Source organism: Aethalodelphis obliquidens, unplaced genomic scaffold (genome assembly GCF_003676395.1).
Source record: "Aethalodelphis obliquidens isolate GAN/ISIS:26980383/991018 unplaced genomic scaffold, ASM367639v1 scaffold17, whole genome shotgun sequence".
In the NCBI taxonomy this organism is placed as follows: Eukaryota; Metazoa; Chordata; class Mammalia; order Artiodactyla; family Delphinidae; genus Aethalodelphis; species Aethalodelphis obliquidens.
Window position 1 is genome coordinate 2,607,110 of NW_020837961.1, and position 22,410 is coordinate 2,629,519.

Genomic DNA, 22,410 nt, shown 5'->3' on the forward strand with positions numbered 1-22,410 from the left:
CTTGGCTGGGACGCGTGCCGTGAGCACCTGACTGCCCGTGCAGCACAGGCAGCCAGGGAGCCGACGCAAGGACAGCGAGTCACAGCGACCGAAGGGCATCACTTTAGCAGCGCGGGCAGCGCTGGGGTGGCCGGAGTCAGCAGCAGCCTTAGGTCCGTAGCGCTGTGGGGCAGACCTGCTGGCGAGACGGAACACGTCCCGGCGCGGGGTGGCGTGCACAGCAGGGCGCGGGCCTTCAGCACCGGCTGGCTCTTGGGGACTGTACGTGTGGATGCACCTGTATCCCTGGGTTACGCCGTTAAAACGCGTTTCTTACCGCAGATGGGGGTTTTAAAAAATCTGAAAAAACTACCAATCTCTGGGTATCGCCGACCCCGGTCTGAGATCTTGGTGACCCCCTCCTCCTAAGCTGCCCTCCACCTTCCAGCCTTGCACGTGGCCACAGAGGGCTCCTTCTCAAACGTGGCTTCTGTCGGTCACTCTTCTGCTCTCATAGGGGCCTGTTTGTTTAGAGAGTGAAGTCTAGGCTCCTTGGCTGGAACTGCCCCCTGTATGTGTTTCGGATACACACGCACACATGCAGCCCTGCTCTCCCGTGCGGCTCGGTCACACCATGTGCCAGCCTGTAACGGCCGCCCTCTCTCTCACCTCCTTGCCACGTGCATTGCTCCCTCTGCCTCAGGCGCTGTTGAAGCAGCCCCAGTGCCTTTTGCAGGCCCCGTCCCAACGTTGCCCCTTCTCTGAACCTGCCCCAGGCCCTTTGCACGCGGTGCTTGCATATGCCTCCAGCATCTTTCTTCCACCAGGCCTGCGGGCGTCTCTCCGTCCAGCGCCTGGCCCGGTGCCCAGGGACGCTGCACGGTCCCCCTGCGCTGGGAGGAGGAGCGTGTGTTCCTGCAGATGACGCTGTGCCCCTGAGTGTGACCCTCCTTCTAAAGTAGACGCGGCGGAGAGTCTGCCTTTAAGACGTAAAGGGGAAGAGTTCTCTGTCTGGACATGCCGCCTGGGCCCTTTGTGTTCTTTTTCTTTACCTAAAGGAGAATAAAATGCTTATACGTCTCAAAGCCATCATTTCTCTTGCATCTTGTAAATATCAGGCGCATGGCTAATTTTATGTTTTCCCCAGTTTTTTTCATTACATGCAAAATATTTGGACGTCTCTGCCATTCTCTGCAGAAAAATCTGTGTACCAGCCTTCTTACGTTGTACTTTGGCGTCATGCACATCCTCCCATAACTGTTCTGATGACCCTTTTTGACCTTGAGCACCGCTCCTCGACTTTAAACTCTTTCCTTCCTCAGCATGTGACCGTCCTGACATTTAAGGCGTCCCCGAGGCTGCGCCCTGTGTCCACAAGTCCGCAGGCACAGACACACAGAAGGTCAGGGGTTTCCTCTGGACCCTGCCCCCCCCCGCCGGACCCTCCCCGCTCCCGCTGCCCCAGGTCCTGACGTCCTCACCTCCCAGGACCCCTCAACAGTGCCTGTGGTCCAGAATGATCGATTCGCTCTCCTTCTCTACCTTCTCACAACTCGGAAGCCTTTAGAGACCGACATGGAGCCTGTTTCCGAGAGACACATACAGCACATAAAACAAAACAGCTCCAACACGATGGGCTCGTGGTCAGGGTGAGGGAGAGTGACCAGTCCAGGCAGGGGCGTTAGCCCTCCTCCAACAGTCCAGAGTAACTGTTGAGTAGGTATGTTTAAGATGGTTACGGTGATAAAAGAAGGAATTGGGATCTTTAAAAAGACCGTCTGTTATGACACACGACTATTTAGATTTGTAAAAGAGCCGAAGAGAGATGCTAAAATGGAAAAATGCAGTCATGGAAATTAAAACTCGGGGTAGGTTAAAGAGCAGAGCAGATTAAATACAGCCAGAGAGGATTAGCGTTTGTGAAAGAGTGACTAGATGCAGAACTACCGCTTTGACTGTAGCTCAGAGACAGAGGTGCGTGAAAAAATGTGGAAGAGCAAGTAAGAGACCTGGAGGCTTGAGTGAGAAGGTTCTGTCGCGCATACAGAAGGCGGGAAAGAGAAACAGCCTTTGAAGGAAGAACGGCTGCGATCTTTCAGATGAAGTGAGCCCACTGACTCCCAAGTAGGGTAGATATAAACAAACCCTCGCTGAGCGGCAGGACATCAAAGACAAAGGACCCTTGTCAACAGCCAGAGAGGAGGCATGGCCCCTGTCCTTCAGGAGGTTGAACTCCAACAGGTGATTAAAGACATAAGCAGTGAAAGCAGAGCCCACAGCGGGGCGGGTGGGGGGCGGCAGGGAGGCACGGGACAGCCTGGGGGCTTCCTGGAGGAGGTGACGTCTACAGTGGGGATGAGCAGAGAGAGGGCGAGGGGGCGGGGCTCCCCCAGGGGCTACAGACTAACCACAGGCGGAGCCGGCTCTGCCGCCACGGGAGCTTCTGTCTGTCTGTCTGTCTCTGTAACTGCTGTTGGGAGAGCCTGCATGCTGAGCATTTAGTGTTTAGTATCCTGGATGACTTTGTAGGCTGGAGGAAGTGTTGGAGAACGGCGAGTGGTAATCAGGTTCCTGTTCTCTGCGCGGATGTGAGACTGAAGGTTTTAATAAAAACTGGCCAGCCATCCACACGTGTCTGCGTCCTGTAGGCGCCCTCGGCCGCCCAGAAGTGGGTGGACTGGCTAAGGACTGGCTCGGGTCGCTTGAGTCCTCGGTTCCAAGGACATGGAGGGGGGTTGGCCCCTACGGAGGTAGAAGAATAAACGGGATCCGATGACGTTTAACCAAGAGCAGGTGCTGAGACTGTGGCCCTCAGGGCACTGATCGTCCATTTTCTCTCTGTGAGCAACCCAAGGCTTGACTTGAAGCCATGTAAGAGCTGCTATTGTTAAGTCATGGGGCTATAACATAACGGGGGGGGGGGGCGATTTCTTTGAAAGGTGTTTTGTCACGTCACGTTCTCTGACTCAAGTTCAATTTAATAAAGTTGTAGAATTTGACAGAAATATCTTCTAGGAAGTGATGAGCAAATTGACACTCAGATAATACCCAAGAATCTTATGTTTTATAATTCAGAATGTTTCAGAGAAAAATAAAAGAAACAGAGAGGTTCTTCCCATTACCTGAGTCATAAATCACCTGCTCCCTTTGTGTGTGAAACAGGCCACCCAGTGGCTCATCCTGGTTGCTAAATCTGCACTGTTGTAATCAGTGAGCAGATTGTAGAGCTGGCTGTGAGTACCGGCGTCCGTCTGCACACCTGTTACCTGTGAGCCACATGTGGGCTGGCATCTTTGAGGATTCACAAAGGATCCGTTTATTTTTTTTAATTAATTAATTTTTATTTTTGGCTGCGTTGGGTCTTCGTTGCTGCACGTGGGCGCATGGGCTTTCTCTAGTTGCGGCAAGCGGGGGCTACTCTTTGTTGCAGTGTGCGGGCTTCTCACTGCAGTGGCTTCTCTAGTTGCGGAGCACGGGCTCTAGGCATGCGGGCTTCAGTAGTTGTGGCACGTGGGCTCAGTAGTTGTGGCTTGTGGGCTCTAGAGCTCAGGCTTAGTGGTTGTGGCGCACTGGCTTCGTTGCTCTTTGGCACGTGGGATCTTCCTGGACCAGGGATCAAACCCGTGTCCCCTGCATTGGCAGGTGGGTTCTTAACCACTGCGCCACCAGGGAAGTCCCAAAGGGACTTTTAGAGTATATATTGGGCAATACCAGCAGCATAAAGATGGGAAGTTTCTTAGCAAAGTCATAATAGAGGTGACCGTGTTTTCTCCTCTTGTCATTATGTTGCAAGTGTCATTCCCAGTTGTTGCAATCTTGTCTTCCGAGGGATTTCCACCCTGACAAGCTCCTAGGGTTTCAAAGTAGAGGGCTTGGCAGGCTCACTGAGCTACAAGTCAGAAGCACTTGAATGAGTTCCTAGATTCTCTTTCTGACGTGCCAAGATACTTCATGAGCTCTCGTACTTCTTGTCCTCACATTCCTCTCTATAGAGCAGGACTGCATCCTGTGTACTCACGGCAAGAAAGGTTTGATGAACTCATCAGTAGTTGAAGGAAGCATACATGGGAGCTGGTACTTTCCTACTCTTGAGTTAGAAATAGGTAACCACCACCCAGTCAAAAAATGGGCAGAAGACCTAAATAGACATCTCTCCAAAGAAGACATACGGATGGCCAAGAAGCACATGAAAAGATGCTTAACATCACTAATTATTAGAGAAATGCAAATCAGAATTACAATGAGGTATCATCTCACACTGGTCAGAATGGTCATCATCAAAAAGTCTACAAATAATAAATGCTGGAGAAGGTGTGGAGAAAAGGGAACCCTCCTACACTGGTGGTGGGAATGTAAATTGATGCAGCCACTATGGAGAACAGTATGGAGGTTCCTTAAAAATCTAAAAATAGAACTACCATATGATCCAGCAATCCCACTCCTGGGAATATATCCGGAGAAAAACAATTTGAAAAGATACATGCACCCCAATGTTCATTGCAGCACCATTTACGATAGGCAAGACATGGGGCAACCTAAATGTCCAGCGACAAAGGAGTGGACAAAGAAGATGTGGTCCATGTGTACAGTGGAATATTACTCAGCCATAAAAAGGAACGAATTAGTGCCATCTGCAGCAACGTGGACGGACCTAGAGATTATCATGCAAAGTGAAGTAAGTCAGACAGAGAAAGACAAATACCATATGATATCATATATGTGGAATCTAAAAAAATGATACAGATGAACTTATTTACAAAATAGAAATAGACTCACAGACATAGAGAACAAACTTATGGTTACCAAAGGGAAGGGGAGAGGGATAAATTAGGAGTTTGGGATTAAAATATACACACTGCCGTATATAAGATAGATAGGCAACAAGGACCTACTGTAGAGCACAGGGAACTATATTCAAGATCTTGTAATAACCTATAATGGGAGACAATGTAAAAAATGTATATATATTTGTGTATATATATGTATAAATGGGTCAGTTTACTGTATACCTGAAACTAGTGCAACATTGTGAATCAAGTATATTTCAATAAAAATTTTTAAAAAGGAAAAAGGTGACCATGTGAAATGTTAGTCACTTAAGTGCAATACGTGGAAGAGAAGTATGTTAGTAGTTGCGTGGATGACTTAAGAGGAACTGGATTGAATCTAAAAATAAAGAAATGGAGAATTGTTCAACAGAGCCGGCATGCGTTAGATATTTAGCACATGCCTTGCCTTTTGTTTTGCTCATTTCCGAGACTATGGAAGAAAAATGTGATTTCTCTCCTTGAGTTACTTGTGAAATCACTGAGTAGACAAACAGATGTGAAATCCAGAGCAAGTTAAGACCGTGTGATTTAATGCCAGAGAGTGGACGCGGGGAGTCCTGTTGAGGGGTGCAGGGGCGTGAGGACCCAGGCTGGGCCCCTGAAGAACTGGAAGACTTAGCAGGCAGCCCGGAAGACGTTCTGGGCACAGCCCGAGTAACAGGTGGGCGACCTGCCTGCCCAGAGCAGGGAGTTCTTCTGAGGGCGCCCTGGAGGGGAGCGTGTGCACGTGACGGTGGGCCCAGACGGGAGCTTCCAGGATGGAAAGAGACAAGTCTGAGCCTGAGCGTTGGGGTGTCTGTGCTGGAGGAGGGTTCTGGGTTGGTGAGGGAAGTGGTGCTGCGAGGGTTTGGGGGACGTGGTTACATGGAGGTGGTGGTGTAGGGAAGCAGCAGAAGGCCCCCGACAAGCGGTGGGCGCTGCACTTCGTGTTCCACGCTCATTTTTCTCCCAGAAACTCTCAACCAAGTACGATCACACTTTGCAGACGTAGACTCTGAGGCCTAGGTGAATGGTCACTGAGGCCCCAGGACTCGTAAGTGATGGAGGTGACAGTTAAGCCCAATCGTGTCCAACTTCGGAGCCTTGGCTCCTTGGTGAAATATCAGATCCAAGCTCTAAGGATGGAGCTGGAGGGACTGGGCTTCTAGTAGGTGTTTGAATCATTCAGTCTCAACGTTTTACAGCATTTGGTAAAGTACTTAATTTCTCAAAAGCACTGCGCCATGTATGTTGTTGCTGATAAGTGTCTGTATTTGTGTGTACCCTGGTGTGTACGTGAAGTTGATAAAATCATGAACTTAAGAGACCCGCCTGACAGATTTCACTGTGAATTACTTCTACAGTTAAGATATGGCTCATAAGGAAAAGTAATAAGAAGAAGCATCATATAATTCAGTGTTTCCTTTGTTTATTGTGGTTCTCTATATGCCTTAAAGAGCCTTTGGACTTCCCTGGTGGCCCAGTGGTTAAGAATCCACCTGCCAATGCAGGGGACATGGGTTCGAGCCCTGGTCCGGGAAGATCCCACATGCCGCGGAGCAACTAGGCCCGTGCGCCATGGCCGCTGAGCCTGCGCTCTAGAGCCCGCGAGCCACAACTGCTGAGCCCACATGCCACAACTACTGAAGCCTGCACGCCTAGAGCCTGTGCTTCGCAACAAGAGAAGCCACCGCGGTGAGAAGCCCGCGCACCGCAACAAAGAGTAGCCCCCGCTCGCCACAACTAGAGAAAGCCCACGTGCAGCAACGAAGACCCAATGCAGCCAAAAGTAAAAATAAAATAAAATAAATAAATTTATTTTAAAAAGTAGAGCCTTTTCTAAGAGGAATTTTCCATTGAATACCAGGCAGGGCGGAGGGCGTGTGTGGGTGAGTGTTCCTTTGATAATCCAGGCATGGTCTTCTGGATCATGGAGTTCTTTAAATTCTAAAAGCTTAGACATTGACTAATCAGCCACACCGTGATACGGTTAAACTGCCCTGTCTTTAGTGGGGTTGTGTTTCTTTTGGGAAGATCTGTATCAGAAATTTCCATAATCACCAGAACTTAAGCTTCAGTTCTCTGACCTTAGAGAAGTTTAAACCACATCAGAGCTGGGCAGGCAGTCACCCTGGTGCCCCTTAGATTATAACTTAATCTAAGTTATAGACATATTTTCTCTCTCTCCAGGATTCATTTCTTTTTCTTGACTGTTTACATTTCCCTCTATTTCCATTTTCCTTTTAAAAGTGTTTATTCTTCAGGAAATAAGTAACTACTAGATGGTGTACTTAGAGGCAATTGGGGTGTGTTCAGGTAATTACTTGTTAGATATTTAGGAGTCCGAGGATGTGTAATTCTTTTTTTTTAATTTCATTGCAGTAGAGTTGATTTACAGTGCTGTTAATTTCTCCTGTGCAGCACAGTGACTCAGCTGCACACATATATTCTTTTTCATGCTCTCGTCCATTGTGGTTGGTCACAGGATACTGAGTATCGTGCCCTGTGTAATTCCTTTTTAAGGTGCTCCCCTGACAGCTCTCCGTGGTTTTGTGTCCCTGGAGCCTGCACACGTGGGGGCACCGTGCTGTGTTCGGGCTGCACGTGCTTCCCTGCCCTGTCACCGCTGTGCTTGACCTGGTCCATCTTAAGTTTGTCCGCTTTCTTGAGGGCCCGGTCCTGGGCTAGGAGCTGAGAGTCCAGGGAGAGAAGAGTCAGCCCCTCCTTCAGGGGGTGGGCTCTCGACCTCCTGTCCGTTTGTCCCAACCTTCAGACCGAGCCTTCCTGTGCTAGGTCTGCGCTCAGGTTGCCACCAGTGATTTAAAAATGGCTTACGCTCACTTCCTTTCTTTCACAGTCTCTGACCCGTTTCGTTCTTCCTCGTAAGATACCTGAGCCAACCCCTCTGTCCCTCCTCTGCTGTTACCACCCCTGGGTCTGCAGCCTCCTGGGCTCACTGGGACCTGGGCAGCCTTCCACGCATCGCTTCCCCAGTGAAGCTCGCTGCCCTCGTGCCAGTGGCTCACTCCCGAAGGCGGAGCTCTGTGTGTGGTTACGGGGCCCCATAAGCTGCTGTCTGTGTGCTTTCCTCGAGTCCACACACTGCTCCCTTCCCTGTCACGATGCCGGGGAAATCATTTAGGAAATTGTGCTGAGTTGGAAACTAGGGCCCAAATTATCTACTGCAAACAATCCCACAAAAGCTAGATTTTTACCCCAACCCTTCTCAGCCTCCTGGCCCCCTGCTCACAGGGAAATCTCAGGGGAGGAGCATCTGATTGGCCTGGCTTGGGTCCTTTTTCCACACCTTGCTAGAGGGAGGTGAGTGAAATCCAGGTGAAAGGGGATTGGCATGCATTCCACTCACCATACGTACGCTGGCCTCTGGTCTTTAATGATTATATATATACTTTCGGAACGTAAGTCCCTTGAAGAAAAGGTCTCACTATAGATCTGTTGTGTGCTATACCCAGCACACTGTGAATTTCTGATAAATGCAAAGCATTGAAGGAACTTGAGCTCAAAATAGAAATCTTTTAAATTTCCAAATTTCCATTTCCTTTGCTCATAAGGACCAGGTACACCGATGGCAAGTCATCGTCCTCTTGCTGTGAATTTATGACATACGGATTGAGCAAGGACTTGCAGGAACTTGTAAAGGGAAGTCATTGCAGCCCGGTCTTTACTTTCTGCTTTGGAGAGTGTGCGAGAAGGGTAGGACTGAGGGGGTCACAAAAACCTGGGGGTGAGAGTGGGAATTTAGGGTCGTTGTGTGTGTGAGCATTTCGACTGTTCGGTAGCAAGTCTTAGAGAATGAGAGCCGTCCTCGGGAAACTGGGCTTCATTCATTCAGGAATCTACTTTGCCATGTTCTTTATTTCTCACGCTTAACCTGTGCTTAAATAAATGTTGGGCCGCTAGACTTTGCCTGATTTGCTATTCTCTTCAATGGGAAAAATATTCTAAAACGTGAAAGTTTCCATCCTGGATATAGTTGAGGAAAAAAATGTTGGTCTCGCCAAAGTTCTCATTCAGTCACTTCCCCATCTGTGACAAAGAACACAAAGACTGAGTGGAAAAGCCCCAAACGAGGGAGCCAGATCGCCTGGTGAAAGGACAGCGTGACAGCAAGCATCTGGGTTTCTACCATCGGCCTTCCCACTACTAGCGTTAAGTCTCAAAAATCTCGGGTCTCGGTCACCCGAGACGAGGTCGTGTACCTGTGTGGGTTCTTTGCTGCAGGCGGCAGAAACCGACTCTTGTTAATTTAGCCGGAAGGGACTTCCCTGGAGGGATGTTAGGGATTCTTAGAAATGGTCAGGAGACCGAAGAGCTAGGGTTGGGGCCGGCAGGAACAAGGCACCCGTGGAAGTGCAGGAACCAAGAATCGCTGTGGGTATTCGTGGCGCCTTTTGTCGAGCAGGAGTGCGGTGACCCCAGCTGCTCCCGGCCTCCTGGCCGCCTGCTCCAGGCAGGCGGCCGGGAGGGAGAGTCTCACTGGCCCAGCTTGGGCCCTGTTCCCACCCTGTGACGCAGGGAGGGGCCTCCAGGATTTTCCCGGGAAAGGTCCTTCTCCAGAGGGGAATCAGGACGAACCTCGCGCGAGGAACTTTGGCCCAGCAGCCAAAGCAGCGAAGGGCCACCGCGGGGCAGCGGAAGGAGCCGCGTGACAGGAGGCGGCCACGCCCGCTGTGCCTTCAGTGACAGGCTCAGAAAGGCGGGCTCGCGGACGCCGGCTTCGAGGCGCGTTGCGCCTGTCCCCGGCTCGCTGCGCGCCTGCCCGCCCCCTCCTCTCTCCTGGTTTGGGGCTGGAGGGCAGTCCTGTTGTGCCCTTGATCTGCACACGTGTGGGATCCTGAACACGTGTGTCAGAGGAGCTGGTGGCGAAGCAGTTATACTGCGATCAGTTTTGAGAAATTCAATGTTTTAGGCCGTTTTTCTTTTTTTAATTAATCTTTTGGGAGTATAGTTGCTTTACAATGTTGTGTTAGTTTCTGCTGTGCAGCAAAGTGAATCAGTTATACGTATACATAGATCCACTCTTTCTTAGATTCTTTTCCCAAACAGGTCATTACAGAGCATTGAGTAGAGTTCCCTGTGCTGTAGGTACTTACTAGTTATCTGTTTTATATGTAGCAGTGTGTGTATGTACCCCAATCTCCCAATGTATCCCTCCCCCTTCCCCCCTCCCCCGCCGTAACCATAAGTTTGTTTTCTACATCTGTGACTCTATTTCTGTTTTGTAAATAAGTTCATTTGTACCGTTTTTTTCTGTTCCACATATAAGCGATATCATACAATATTTGTCTTTCTCTGTCTGACTCACTTCACTCTGTATGACAATCTCTGGGTCCATCCATGTTTCTGAAAATGGCATTATTTCATTCTTTTTTATGGCTGAGTAATATTCCATTGTATACGTGTACCACATCTTCTTTATTGATTCCTCTGTCGATGGACACTTAGGTTGCTTCCATGTCCTGGCTATTGTAAATAGTGCTGCAGTGAACATCAAGGTGCATGCATCCTTTCGAATTATGGTTTTCTCTGGATATATGCCCAAGAGTGGGATTGCTGGGTCATATGGTAGCTCTGTTTTTAGTTTTTTAAGGAACCTCCACACTGTTCTCCATAGTGGTTGTACCAGTTTACATTCCCACCAACAGTGCAGCAGGGCTCCCTTTCCTCCACACCCTCTCCAGTGTTTATCGTTTGTAGACTTTTTAATGATGGCCATTCTGACCAGTGTGAGGTGATACCTCATTGTAATCTTGACTTGCATTTCTCTAATAATTAGTGATGTTGAGCGTCTTTTCACGTGCCTCCTGTAGGCCGTTTTCCTGGACTGCGTTCGTGTTCGCCCTGTTTGCCCCGTGGCACATTTCCTATGTGCTCCGTCCGTCACCGCCCGGTTACTGAGGATTTGGTATTTGAAGTATGTTCATCGGTAGCCACACTTGTGTCTTTTGGCCTCATCTTGATACACAGCTCTCTAGCCCCGTCTGATTTTGGTTGTCCTGGAGTTGGTTTATGCATGTAGCTCACGGTTTCTGAATAAATATTGCCTCGTGATTAAAGCTATAGCTTTCAGGGACTGTTAAGTTACCCTGCCAAACCTTGTGATGGGAAGAATGGCAGTAGACTCCTACACCTTTTTCTGACTGTCTCCATGTTAAAAGGAGAGTGCAGAGACTTCCCTGGCGGTTCAGTAATTAAGCCTCCACGCTTCCACTGCAGGGGGCCCGGGTTCCATCCCAGTTCAGGGAGCTAGGATCCCACAAGACTTGTGGGAAAAAAAGAAATAAATAAAAACAAAAAGCATAAAAGGAGAGTGCAGTCTTCCAGAAGGAAACGGGCTTTAATATCCTGGGATGTAGGGAGATCACAGGCCTTTTTGCTTATTACCTCTGCATGTATGATGACGCTTATAGTGTGCCCCCTGGGCGCAGGAAGGAAATAATGACTGGGTGCAGTTTTGTCAAGTTAACATTTAAACGACTATGGGATGACACCCCAGCTCGGGTCCCTGTAGGGCTCGGGGCTCCCGCCATCACCTCTGCCCCTGAGTCTGACGCCGCACAGAAAGTTCTGGACGTTCCGATGTCACCGGAAGCATGGTGAAGAGTTGACCCCGTGTGTGTCTGTCCCGCAGCACCCCGTGCTCGACGAGCCCATCGCTGAGGCCGTGTGCATCATTGCAGACACGGACAAGTGGAGCGTCCAGGTGGCCACGAGTCAGAGGAAGGCGGTAGACAGCACGAAACTCGGCCAGGACGTCCTGGTCTCAAGCCAGGTGTCCAGCTTGCTTCAGTCCATCCTCCAGCTTTACAGGCTTCACCTCCCCGCCGACTTTGTAAGTATCGTTCTCAGACCATCAGAGAAATGAGCTAAAAAAGCATTTTCCGCAGCATCGTGGTTATAAAGTCACGAATTCCCGCGTATTGATTTTAGTCTAACTGGATGTTAGCATCAGTGAAAACAGAGCGTGTGACACAAAACCAGCACACGGGCTGGATTCAGTAGCAATAGTCCTTCTGGAGACAGCACAGAGTGACACGGTCTTTTTGAACAAGTTACATGGAGAAAGTATGGTATGGGGGCAGGGATCGAGCATAAAGGGAAATTTAAAATCCTCCTTTGGGGGACGGATTGGTTTTCCCGTCCTCAGGTCAAATGCAAGCCAGCCAGCTTCCGAAGGGACTAGTTCCATCTGTTCAGAGACCATCCTCCCAAAGTTGTTATGGATAAATTAAATATCGTTCGTGTAAACACTTAAAATGCTGAAGCACCATAGCCATAGGGGATGGTATCAACTGTTCCTTTTCGAATGGGATTTTCAAATCACTTTGATAACGTTACATTAAATACAAACAGTAGACAGACCCCCTAAACTCCAAGAAAATGATCAGCAGCTCTCCCTGAGTCCATGGAATAAGATGCAAAACCAATTCCTGTGTGTGTGTGTGTGTGTGTCTGTGTGCAGAGAGATCGAGAGAAAATACATTTAGCAAGGAAGGGAGCAAGGTTTCCAGAGCAGAAGCGCAGCTGAAGGGCACGTACAGGGCAGAGCCCCCGAGTTGGCGGGGCTGCAGCTGGGATGAGCTCACCAGCTTTCTGGACTCCCCCTCCGTCAGCCCCAAACCAAACAGCATCTCCCTTGCAGCCTCCGGCCTCCGCAAAAGATGCAGGGCTATTGACAACCAAGTAGGAGGCTGACTATGAGCCACCTCCCTGGTTGCTCATGGAGGGTTTCCCCTGAGCTCTCGTGACCAGATCTGCAGGTGCACCATACCTCGGAAGGTCAGGACTCCTTTGTCCTTGGAGGAGGTGCTTTGAAACACTGGCTGTCACCTCAGGTGGCAGCACAGCATCACGGGGCGCCACTGGACATCATGGGGGTCGCGTCCGGGCTTTGCCGTTGGTTCGTCGGGCATCTGTTTCTCCTCTGCAAAGTGCAGGTGGTGCCTAGGCAACGGGCACGTGTGAGGACCCTCCACGGTGCTGCTTTCTACCTGTCCAAGGTCAGGCGAGATGAGATGCCCTGGCAGCCAGTGGACAGTGGTGGCCAGTCCGTGGGCTTTCAGTGGCCTGGACTCAGACCCAGGCTTCTCTGCTTCTGAATCGTGTGCCTTGTCGAAGCTGGGGCACAGCAGAACCTATCCTGTCTGGTTATAAAAATTAAGTGAGATAATTCAGGTAGAGCACTTGAAGTAGTGTTGGATGTTACACACACTCAGGAAACGGCTACTATTAGTGTAACTTAGTGAGAACCAGTTGCGTGAACAGTGTTCATGGCTTTAAAGACTGACACCACCTTTTCACTGAAACCTTTATTTGGGCTTTAAACTGTAGGCGCCCTGTTCTCAGGGGTAACACAGAAGACGCCACCTGTGGCATGTTACAACCTGATGCTTGTTCTACATCTTTAGGCAGTTTTTCCTTCTAGTAGCAACTTGCATCATGCTGATTTAGAGACCGAAGTCTGCTTTTCTGTAAGGGAAGAGAGAGATGTTTGATTTTACAGTTTTTTTACTGTTATATTTACCAGACTTTTATATTGTATTCTGTAATCCATATCTCTTGCTACGTTTGATGTCTTAGTTATCCCAGCAGTAAATTACCACGGTTAATAATTCTCTTTACTTCATTTAGACATGAGTTACATATAACCACTTAATAATATGAATGACTTGACAAAATCAGGATCAAAGAACGTTTCACCTGCAGTTTAAAATTCTCCTTAAGAGTCACTCGAACGAAACACGTGATTGAAGGCCTGTTAGGACCTTCAGTACGAAAAGAGAAAGTAGCTATTTAAAATTTCAGAAGTTAAAGTTGAAGAAATCCATCTCAGAAAGGAGGGAGAGGAATCCCGAAACAGTTCAATTTCATAGTCAGGCTTTGAAAAAGCTTTCTAAGTGCTCTGATTGCAAGTCCCGTGCACATTCCATGTGAACCAATGTTCTGTTTACTTCCGCACCGCAACACACAGTTTTCCTGGGGACTATGAAAACACAGTAAATTCACTATTTTAAAACAGAAAGGATTCGACGTAATGTCAGTGTTCTTTTTAATATTTTACAACACTCTTACTAAAACTTTGTATTTGCTCCACAAGGAACTGACACTGAACAGGAGACCTTTCCGCACTTAACTCTGTTTTCCTGGGGGAACATTTTCCCCCAGGAGAATTGGCGAAATCCTCCTTGCTTTGATTATTACTCTTACTCACTTACCAGTTGTGTTTCGGCCACACAACACGATGCACTTAAGATTTTAAGCCAAGGAAAAACGGAAAAGATTGCATCTCGAGTGGATAGTTTTTCCATGTCACTGATCAGCCTGGGTGGTCGAGATCAACATTTTCAAGTGCATCTGTTAATCTTTTTACCTTGAAAATAGCAGGCATAATGGTCTAGAAGAAAATCATGTCTGATGGAGTGACCCTTGCCAGAGCCATCAGGTGACTTACTGAGCTGCCTGGATCGGTCTCCCTGCCAAATGCAAAAGCATTTGCCTCTGGTGCAAGACACGAGTGACTGCTGTCCCCTAAAAACGAAGCTGGACACAGTTCCAAGGGTAGAGATGTTCTGAACAAAATTGCCCTTTCTTCATTGTTACTAGAGACCTGGTTAAAATACACTCTTGAGAGCAAAAAAAAAAAATGGTTCAGAATAACCTTGTTCCGGTCATTCTTCTGGGAATGAATTGCACCAAAATAATCTGAGATATAGGAAAACAACAAGAAAGGTACTCTTTACAAAATTATGTATAATAACAAAAATGCAGATGGCTACGTGATTTTCGTAATGGTAAATTCACATTCTGAAAACTCAGTCAAAAATTATATTGATAAAGAATTTTTAATAACATGGGAAAAAAGGATTATTAGAAAGTTTTTTGAAAGCAAGAAATAAGTATACTTATAGAATGATTTTAACTATGTAGAAACAAATGCTTTTTTAGAAAGACCAGAAAATATATATGAAGATCTTAACAGTCACTGGAAAAATTAAACTTTACTGTTTTACAAAAACCTATTCTTTTTTATTTTTTTTAATTTTATATTGGAGTACAGTTGATTTACAACGTTGTGTTAATTTCAGGTGTACAGCAAAGTGATTCGGTGGTACACACACGTATCTGTTCTTTTTCAGATTCTTTTCCATATAGGTTATCAGAGTACTGAGTAGAGTTCCCTGTGCTTTTCAGTAGGTCCTTGTTGATGACAAAAACCTGTTCTCATCCCTGCTCGTGGTAGGGTTTGAGCTGGGTTGTAATTCTTGAAGTATAAGTTAAAGAGGTGAGATGACAGTAGCGCACTTAGAAATGGATTGAGGGAATTGCGGCTCTTAGACGTTGGCAGAGGTCCGAGTTCTCGCCCTCACCGTGAGCGTAATTGGCTTTGCAGTGCGTCATGCACCTGGAAGACAGACTACAGGAGATGTACCTGAAGAGTAAGATGCTGTCTGAGTACCTTCGTGGACACACGCGCGTGCACGTGAAGGAATTAAGTGTCGTTCTGGGGTGAGTTCTGGGGAGTGCCAGCATCCCCCTGCAGGGGGCTGTCCCCTGCGCTCTACCCACTGACCTGTCCAGCCTCTGGGGCTCCCCAGTGAACGGCATGTTTCTTGTATCTGATACTGGAGTGTCACACCCGGAAACACATGCAGACCTTGAAGCTAGTGGCGCCTCGTGAGTCTTCCCCCTGGATTAGCTTATCCTTGAAGTGAAAAGCGTAATCCTACTCCATCTGCCCATTTCTCGTCATTTCAGTAGGATGTGAGAGTCACGAGCTGTCACACACGTGGCAGCAGCTGTGTTTTCCTTGCTTTTTCTGGAGGAGGCGGGGAAGGCTGTTCCCCTGGACTTGGGGGCCCGTCTGCACGTCCCGGGGTGACCGTACTCTCCTCCTTTTATTATGAGCCCATCAGAAGAGGAGGCGTGCATGCTATCGATAACGTATATCATTTTCCAGAGGCTTTGCCCTAACTTCTCCGGGGGAAGACATTCTGACTTGTGTTTTACTCTCTGCTTAATTTTCCACAGAGAAGTAACAAAAAGACATTGTGTAGATGAGGCGTTGTCTCCCTTACCTGTGATGATGACCCCCCCCCCCCCCCCGCCACTACTTTGGGGCAAGGAAATACCGTGTATAAAGCGTCAACCCTGAAATTCTCTGTTAAGCCTGCCAATCGAAGTATTATTTCAAGGCTCAGGCCTCTGCATTCCTGTCGGACTTTTCATCTTTCACACCCAGGATGTGACTTATACTGTATTGTTTGGCTCTTAGCGTTTCCTGTCACTTTTTTTTTTTTCTTACATCATTTAAAAAACATTCTCCCCCCACCCTTTTTTTTTTTTTTTTTTGGGGGTCGCGGGCCTCTCACTGTTGTGGCCTCTCCCGTTGCGGAGCACAGGCTCCGGACGCGCAGGCTCAGCGGCCATGGCTCATGGGCCCAGCTGCTCCTCGGCATGTGGGATCTTCCCAGACCGGGACACGAACCCGCGTCCCCTGCATCGGCAGGCGGACTCTCAACCACTGCGCCACCAGGGAAGCCCAATATTCTCCCCTTTTGAGGCGTTTGCTTTTGCACTTTTTACTGAGACCTCTTCACCAGCCTCACTGTAGTCCTACCCCATACCCGATCCGGTTTCCGAGGCAGGATGTGCAGTTTTATTTCCAGGACGCTTGCCTGGCCCCTGACTGACAGGTGCCCACCATCAGCACCCCGAGAAGGATGGTGAGGGGGGATTTACCTCCTCGTCACCAGGCCCCTCAGCGCCTTGTTAGTGGGGGTCCCTCCAGCCCCTCCTTAGCCCCTCCCGTGGTCAGGCCAGCAGCACTAAGGTGCTGGGAGCTCCCTGTCTGCCCTGAAATGAGATCCGGAGGGAGCATTACTGGAGAAGGCATGGAAAACTCCACGAGCTCATGCCAGCTGCCTTTTTAGGTTATATTTTTAATTTTTGGTTTCGGAAATCAAGGGAGAGCATTAGGACATATTTCAAGGACCGAGACTGTCCTGACTTCTCCAGGACGCGGGGCCTTCTGCCCATGCCCACCTGTGACTGTTGGGCACGTGCTCATTGGGGGTCTCGGGCGTGTCAGCCTTGAAGAAATCTCCGGGGTTCTGGAGACGCTGCCACCGTCATGCGTTCCCAGAGACGAACGTGAAGCCGGTGCAGACTCGGGGCGCAGGCCGGGAGGGCTGGCCGGAGGGGGACTCGCACAGAGGCTGTGCAGGGATGCGAGGAACGTAGAGTCGCAGGGACAGGCTCCCGTGTCCCCGCCTCGTTCACTCCGTCATCGGTTCTGGGCACTGACCGGCCAGCCCTGGGGTCCGGCGCCGGGGCCCTTCCCGTAAGTCCTGCTGCTTTAAAGCAACGTCCCCTCCTTTCTCCGCCTTCAGGATCGAGTCCAACGACCTGCCCCTGCTGACGGCTGTCGCCAGCACTCACTCTCCGTACGTCGCTCAGATACTCTTATAAGCTGACGCTCAGGACAGCTGCTCCGTGGAAGAAGGATCAGCCGCTCAGCCGAAGGAGGGAGGACAGACGGCCGCTCCCCAGGACCGCGAGGCCCGGGCAGGGCAGACGGAGCCGGTCCGGCCGTGCTGGGCCGGGCCGGGCGGTGGTGTGAGCACGTTGGGGCCCAGAAGCGGGGCTGAGACATCTCCGAGTTCCAGCGCGAGCTCCCCAAGCTGGGGAGAGGGGTCCCACCGTCCTGAGAAGACGGTCAGCGCGGGGACCCCGGGTCAGCGGCCGAGTGAGGCCCGCGCGTGCCACCCTCCGCTCCAGTGGCTGCGGCGTCACCGTCACCGTATGGCGCAAAGCACGGGGGGCCGGGAGCTCCAGGAACCCGCTGCTTCCCCATCTTGTCCCAGTTTACCGTGTTCGAGATGCAGCCACGGGTAGGTCAGGGACAGGTCGTTGGTGCGATCAAGGCAGGAATCGGCGCGGCGTCCTCAGCCCGGCCCCGTGTGGTTCCGTGGCAGCGGCGAGCTCGGCCCGACCCCGCCCGGCTTCTCCAGACGCTTCGCAGCTCTCGGCAGCCCTTCAAGCGGGGCCGTTCACCAAAGTTGGTTCTGTAAGCCGGCGAGTGGTTCTGTGGCTGAACTCCTCCCGCGGAAGCCACCTTCTTCCTATCCTAGTTAATACAAATGACTATTTATACTTTAAAAGGCGCAGCTGTCCGGGTGGGAAGTGAAAGCTGCAAGAGTGCAGGATGACTCATGAATTGGTTTGAACGTTTGTAAACAATCCAGATATGAGCTGAATTTTTACACTATCATCTCTGTGCCTTCCAATCCCTATGTCCTTTTCAAAACAGCTTCCCAGAACTTCACTGCCCCGTAGTATAAAACCTGCCAAAATGAAGCACTGTTTGTTTATGAGCATCGTGTGCTTTTTACAAATCCTTACTTTTCTGTTGACGTTAACTTTAGTTTACTGACCGTCATCCAGGGTAAAGGAAAAGCCTCTTTGGTAAATGGAGGGTTGAAAGGCAGGGGGCTAACCCAGTACAGCAGAACTGTTACACCTGCAGATCTTGAGGTCGGTTCGTTATAACCAGGCTCTGATTTCCTTCTCTTTCATGAATTGATGCCGGTCCTTTCCGTGTAGCCTTTGCACTTAAGAATATGAAACGACTTCCCTTTCAGGAGTTAAGATGACTTCGTATTTTCTACTTGATAAAATCCTGATCCCAAAATCCAAGTTACAGTCATCTGTGTCTTTACTCTCTGACAAATGCACGCGAGTTATTTGTTTGAAAGAGGAGAGTGGCAGGACCAATGGAGAAACACAGGTGTGTTCTTCCTTTCTTAGGAATAGGTCAGAACTGCAGCCTTCCCCTCTCTTTTTTAATAAATCTTCTTTCTTTCTTTTGACTGCTCCAGGCAGCTTGTAGCATCTTCGTTCCCCGACCAGGGACTGAACTCAGGCCCTCCGCAGGGAGAGAGTACCGAGCCCTAACCCCTGGACCCCAGGGAATTCCGCCCCCCTTTTCTTTTTACGGTGTGAAATGCAGAGAGGCGTGTTGAGGCGCTTAAGATCTTGGATTTGTATCGTATGCCTTTCTCTCATAAAAGTGACGTTGTCCATTCTTCTACGTTTTCTGTCTCCTCTTGCCTGATGTCTGGCACGAGACGGGTGTGCCGAGTCCTTGGCTCCGTGGCATCGTGGCGGTTGTCGTGGACCTCGCCCGTGGCCACCCTCTCCCCGTCCGTGCTGAGTGAGGTCACAGTGTCCCCTCCGCACCTGCTTCGAGCACCCGCAGTCTCGGTTCCCTTCTCCTCGCTGACACGTTCTGGGCGCTTCCCCTCCCTCCTCCCCCGACCTTCCAGGGCTTCACAGACAATAACTAGGAACAAAATCAGTGCACGTAGCGGCCGGTGAGCAGTAGACCCGGCCCGGGGGACGCTGAGCTTCAAACGGCCGATTCTAAACTCCACGCATTACAGATGCGGCCCAGCCTCTGGAAGCTGAGGAAACTGGCCTTGCCTCCGCATCTCCTGTCCCCCGCCTCTCCCGGGAGAAGGTGACGGAGGGAGAGCGCTCAGGACCCTGGGCAGCCCCGACCCTCACGGCTGCCGCCTGCACAGCAGACCAGGGATGTGTTGCTGCTCGTTCATAAACCCTCCCCTGGAGGACATCCACCTGTGCTCTCTCCTAAACTCAAGCTCCTCCCAAAAGCGGAAAAGAATCTCATGGAACTGTGTTGAGACACACACCGGACCCCACCTGGTGGCTTGGGTCTGTCTTAGCCCAAGAGGCAAGGAAGGGACCCACCCTCGCCCAGGCCCACCTCAAGAAAAGAAACAAAAGTTAAAAAAAAAAAAAAGTACAAATAGAGAAAACTACCTCAGTTGACAGGATTCCACCTTTAGGGTTTCTTCAACTTCGACGTCTTACCTGTTGAGTGCACCTTTTGTAGCATCTTGCTTTTCCACGCAAGCTGGGAGGCAGGACAGAGCGGTGTGTGCCCGCGTGACCGTGATGGGCCTCTCTCTAGCATGTCGCGGTTTTATTTTTCATAGACTGACGGGTGATATGAATGTAAAGACCGTTGTGTACGTTTAAACATGACAATGAAAACTTAAAATGTAGCTTCCATACTTGTGCATAATTCCAAAGTATTTTATTTTTATCAGTGTTAAATAGCTTTTTGTATAGGCTTCAATCCATTTTTCTGAAGTGTGCTGTTTTTTAATGAAAGTAACTCCAAACTTTTCACATCCCATGGAACTGCCGTTTACACATCGCAACTTTTTAAACTTTCCATACTTTTCAACGTTAACTTTTTTCGAGGGAGGAAAATCCCTGCCTGCTAAACGATACTAAACTGTTGTTTAGGCCCTTCTAATTAGGTCCTGAGATTTTATAAAATTCAGCCTGTAGCTTTTTAGGTTCCTCACTAGAGTTGGTTGTACATAAAAATAAAGAATATAAAGTGACCCCACGGTTCTTTTAAATATCTGGATTTTTCCACTAACACATACTTTTGAAAGTATTTTGTTCATGCATACTTTCACCAATAAACTGAAAAAGCCTTTAGCTTCTCGGCAAATGTGAACCATTTGTTTTCTCTTGTGCTTTGGGGGAGGGGACCTTTTAATATACTGTTTGCAGCCCCCTCTGAATGTTAATTTTTAAATGTCCATCTTTGGTGAACCGTATACCTTGAAAGCAAGATTGCAACGTGCTTAAGTTTAAGTGGTTTACAAGAGAAAATTCTGGGATTGATTTGTTACTACTGAAGTTCCATGAAGACAAATTGGTAGGACTTGATGTTTTCGATCAGTTAAATAGGTATCAATGGCAATGTATGGAAATTGTTTTCTTCAAACTTGTTCACGTATCATTTTGATCCATTCTTCTGTGGCATTTGGTGCAATAAACCTTCTGAATTTATCTTGAACATTTTCCTGGTACTGCCTATGATTCGTTTGTTACGTTTAATCAGACTTAGACGTCTCATTTCCGGTAATTCATGCTGACACGAGCCCACTGTATATGTCAGTGACTCTCAGCGGGGCTGTCTGGGAAACGTAGGGCCTCTTTGGTGAGCACGGTGATGGGCGAGGGCTCCTGGCACAGGGTGGGCAGGGGCTGAGGGGGATAGGAGAACATCTTGTCACATGCAGGGCACCCCGGAATGAGGAGTTATCCCACCTCCTGTGCGACTCACAAATATCCTGCTGACATTCAGGTGGGTGAAAGCCTTAGTTTGTAATGATCTAAGCTGAGAATTTCATTTTGCGTTACATACAAGCACAAGGCACTTCTCTCATGAGCTTACTATACGCTGAATTTTCCAGGAATGCCACTGTTGTATATAAACTGCGGCGAGATTTTACTTTGGAAGGTTGAGGATTTCAGCAAGAACTGCCATCCATTTGGAAAACCCTATTACCCGCAGCTGTGCTCCTCATGAAGTCTGTCACCAGCACAGTGTTCTGTATCATCTCTGCTTGTAGCGGTGGCCTTTCGTGGAGGTTCCATCCAGGAGTGAGTATCTGCTTCGTTCATTATATTTTCTAATCTACTAGTGCCCCAATGTCTGTGTATTAAAGTATATGTTAACATAAGTTGTCAAATAGTACAACTAGGGCATTATAGTGGTTTGTTATAAGTTATGTGTGTAAGGTTATTCTGTTGATGAATCTTGTGAATTTTATTTTAGGAAAATAAAGGGCATTAGAAAATATGTGCTATGAAATGTAGCACCGATACATACGGCCTCAGGAAACATACGCTGAGGTGTAACTTTTGTAGCTACATAAGCCCATACCGAATCCTGTTGTTTGCAGAGTACAGGAAGGAGTAATATTAGGTATTGCTAAATCCTTTTTGGATTAAAGGTAAATTTCAAGTGTTTTTCACGTTCCCTTTAAAACCACGCCTTTGAGAAAGCCCTGACACACACATACACACCACATTGCTCCTTGGTTCTGTCGGATGCCTGATGTATGTCACCTCATTTGATCCTCACACGTGGATGAGGTGGGTGTCATGACAGCTAATCTCATGTGTCACCTTGGTTAGGCCACGGTACCCAGATACCTGGTCTAACGCCCGTGTGGTGTTGCCGTGAAGGCTTTTTAGAGGACAGCAACACAGAGGAGTCGGCTTTGAGTAAAGCAGGTTACCCTCCGTACGGTGGGGCGTCTCCCCGGTCAGTTGAAGGACTTCAAAGAAAACAGACTGAGATCCCCTGAAGAAGAGGGGATTCGGCCTCCCCACGGCCTTCGCACTCTTGCCTGGGTCTCCAGCCTGCTGGCCTATGTGCAGATTTGGGGTCTGCCAGCCTCCACAATCATGTGAGCCAATTCCTGAAGAGAAAGCTATCCATCTGTCTGTCGCTATGCATCTGTCCATCCAGCCACCACCCATCCATCCATGCATTTGTCCCTTCATTCATTCATGTCTATCTTTACATCAGTCCACCCACCCATCCACCCACCCACCCATCCATTTGTCCCTTTATCCATTTCATCTATCCATCCATCCATCCATCCATCCATCTGTCCCTTTACCCATCCATTTGTCCCTTTATCCATTCAACTATCTATCTGTCTGTCTTTCCATCCATCCATCCATTCTGTCGGTTCTGTTTCCCTGG

At 48.9% G+C, this 22,410-nt stretch overlaps 2 protein-coding genes across 13 annotated transcripts in view; one reads left to right on the forward strand and one right to left on the reverse strand.

Moving 5' to 3' along the window:
• FNIP2 (folliculin interacting protein 2) overlaps positions 1-22,410 on the forward strand; it is a 139,297-nt gene that overhangs the window by 100,967 nt on the left and 15,920 nt on the right. For 4 of the 11 annotated variants that reach the window (XM_027116842.1, XM_027116847.1, XM_027116841.1 and 1 more), the window contains 3 exons: positions 11,440-11,640; positions 15,199-15,314; positions 17,198-20,706. In XM_027116842.1, coding sequence (XP_026972643.1) covers positions 11,440-11,640; positions 15,199-15,314; positions 17,198-17,276 — 396 coding nt within the window. In that variant the 3' untranslated portion in view covers positions 17,277-20,706. Of the gene's footprint in view, positions 1-1,176; positions 2,286-11,439; positions 11,641-11,738; positions 11,983-15,002; positions 15,315-17,197; positions 20,707-21,106; positions 21,297-22,410 lie in introns of those variants that run through there. The other 7 variants (XR_003434929.1, XR_003434930.1, XM_027116845.1 and 4 more) reach the window with 7 other exon arrangements.
• The window catches only part of SPMIP2 (sperm microtubule inner protein 2), a 158,641-nt gene continuing 149,333 nt past the window's right edge, over positions 13,103-22,410 (reverse strand). For both annotated transcript variants that reach the window (XR_003434933.1, XM_027116855.1), the window contains one exon: positions 13,103-13,277. Coding sequence is in view for 1 of the 2 variants with exons in the window: in XM_027116855.1 (XP_026972656.1) it covers positions 13,230-13,277 (48 nt within the window). In the remaining variant the exon portion in view is untranslated. The remainder of the gene's footprint in view (positions 13,278-22,410) is intronic.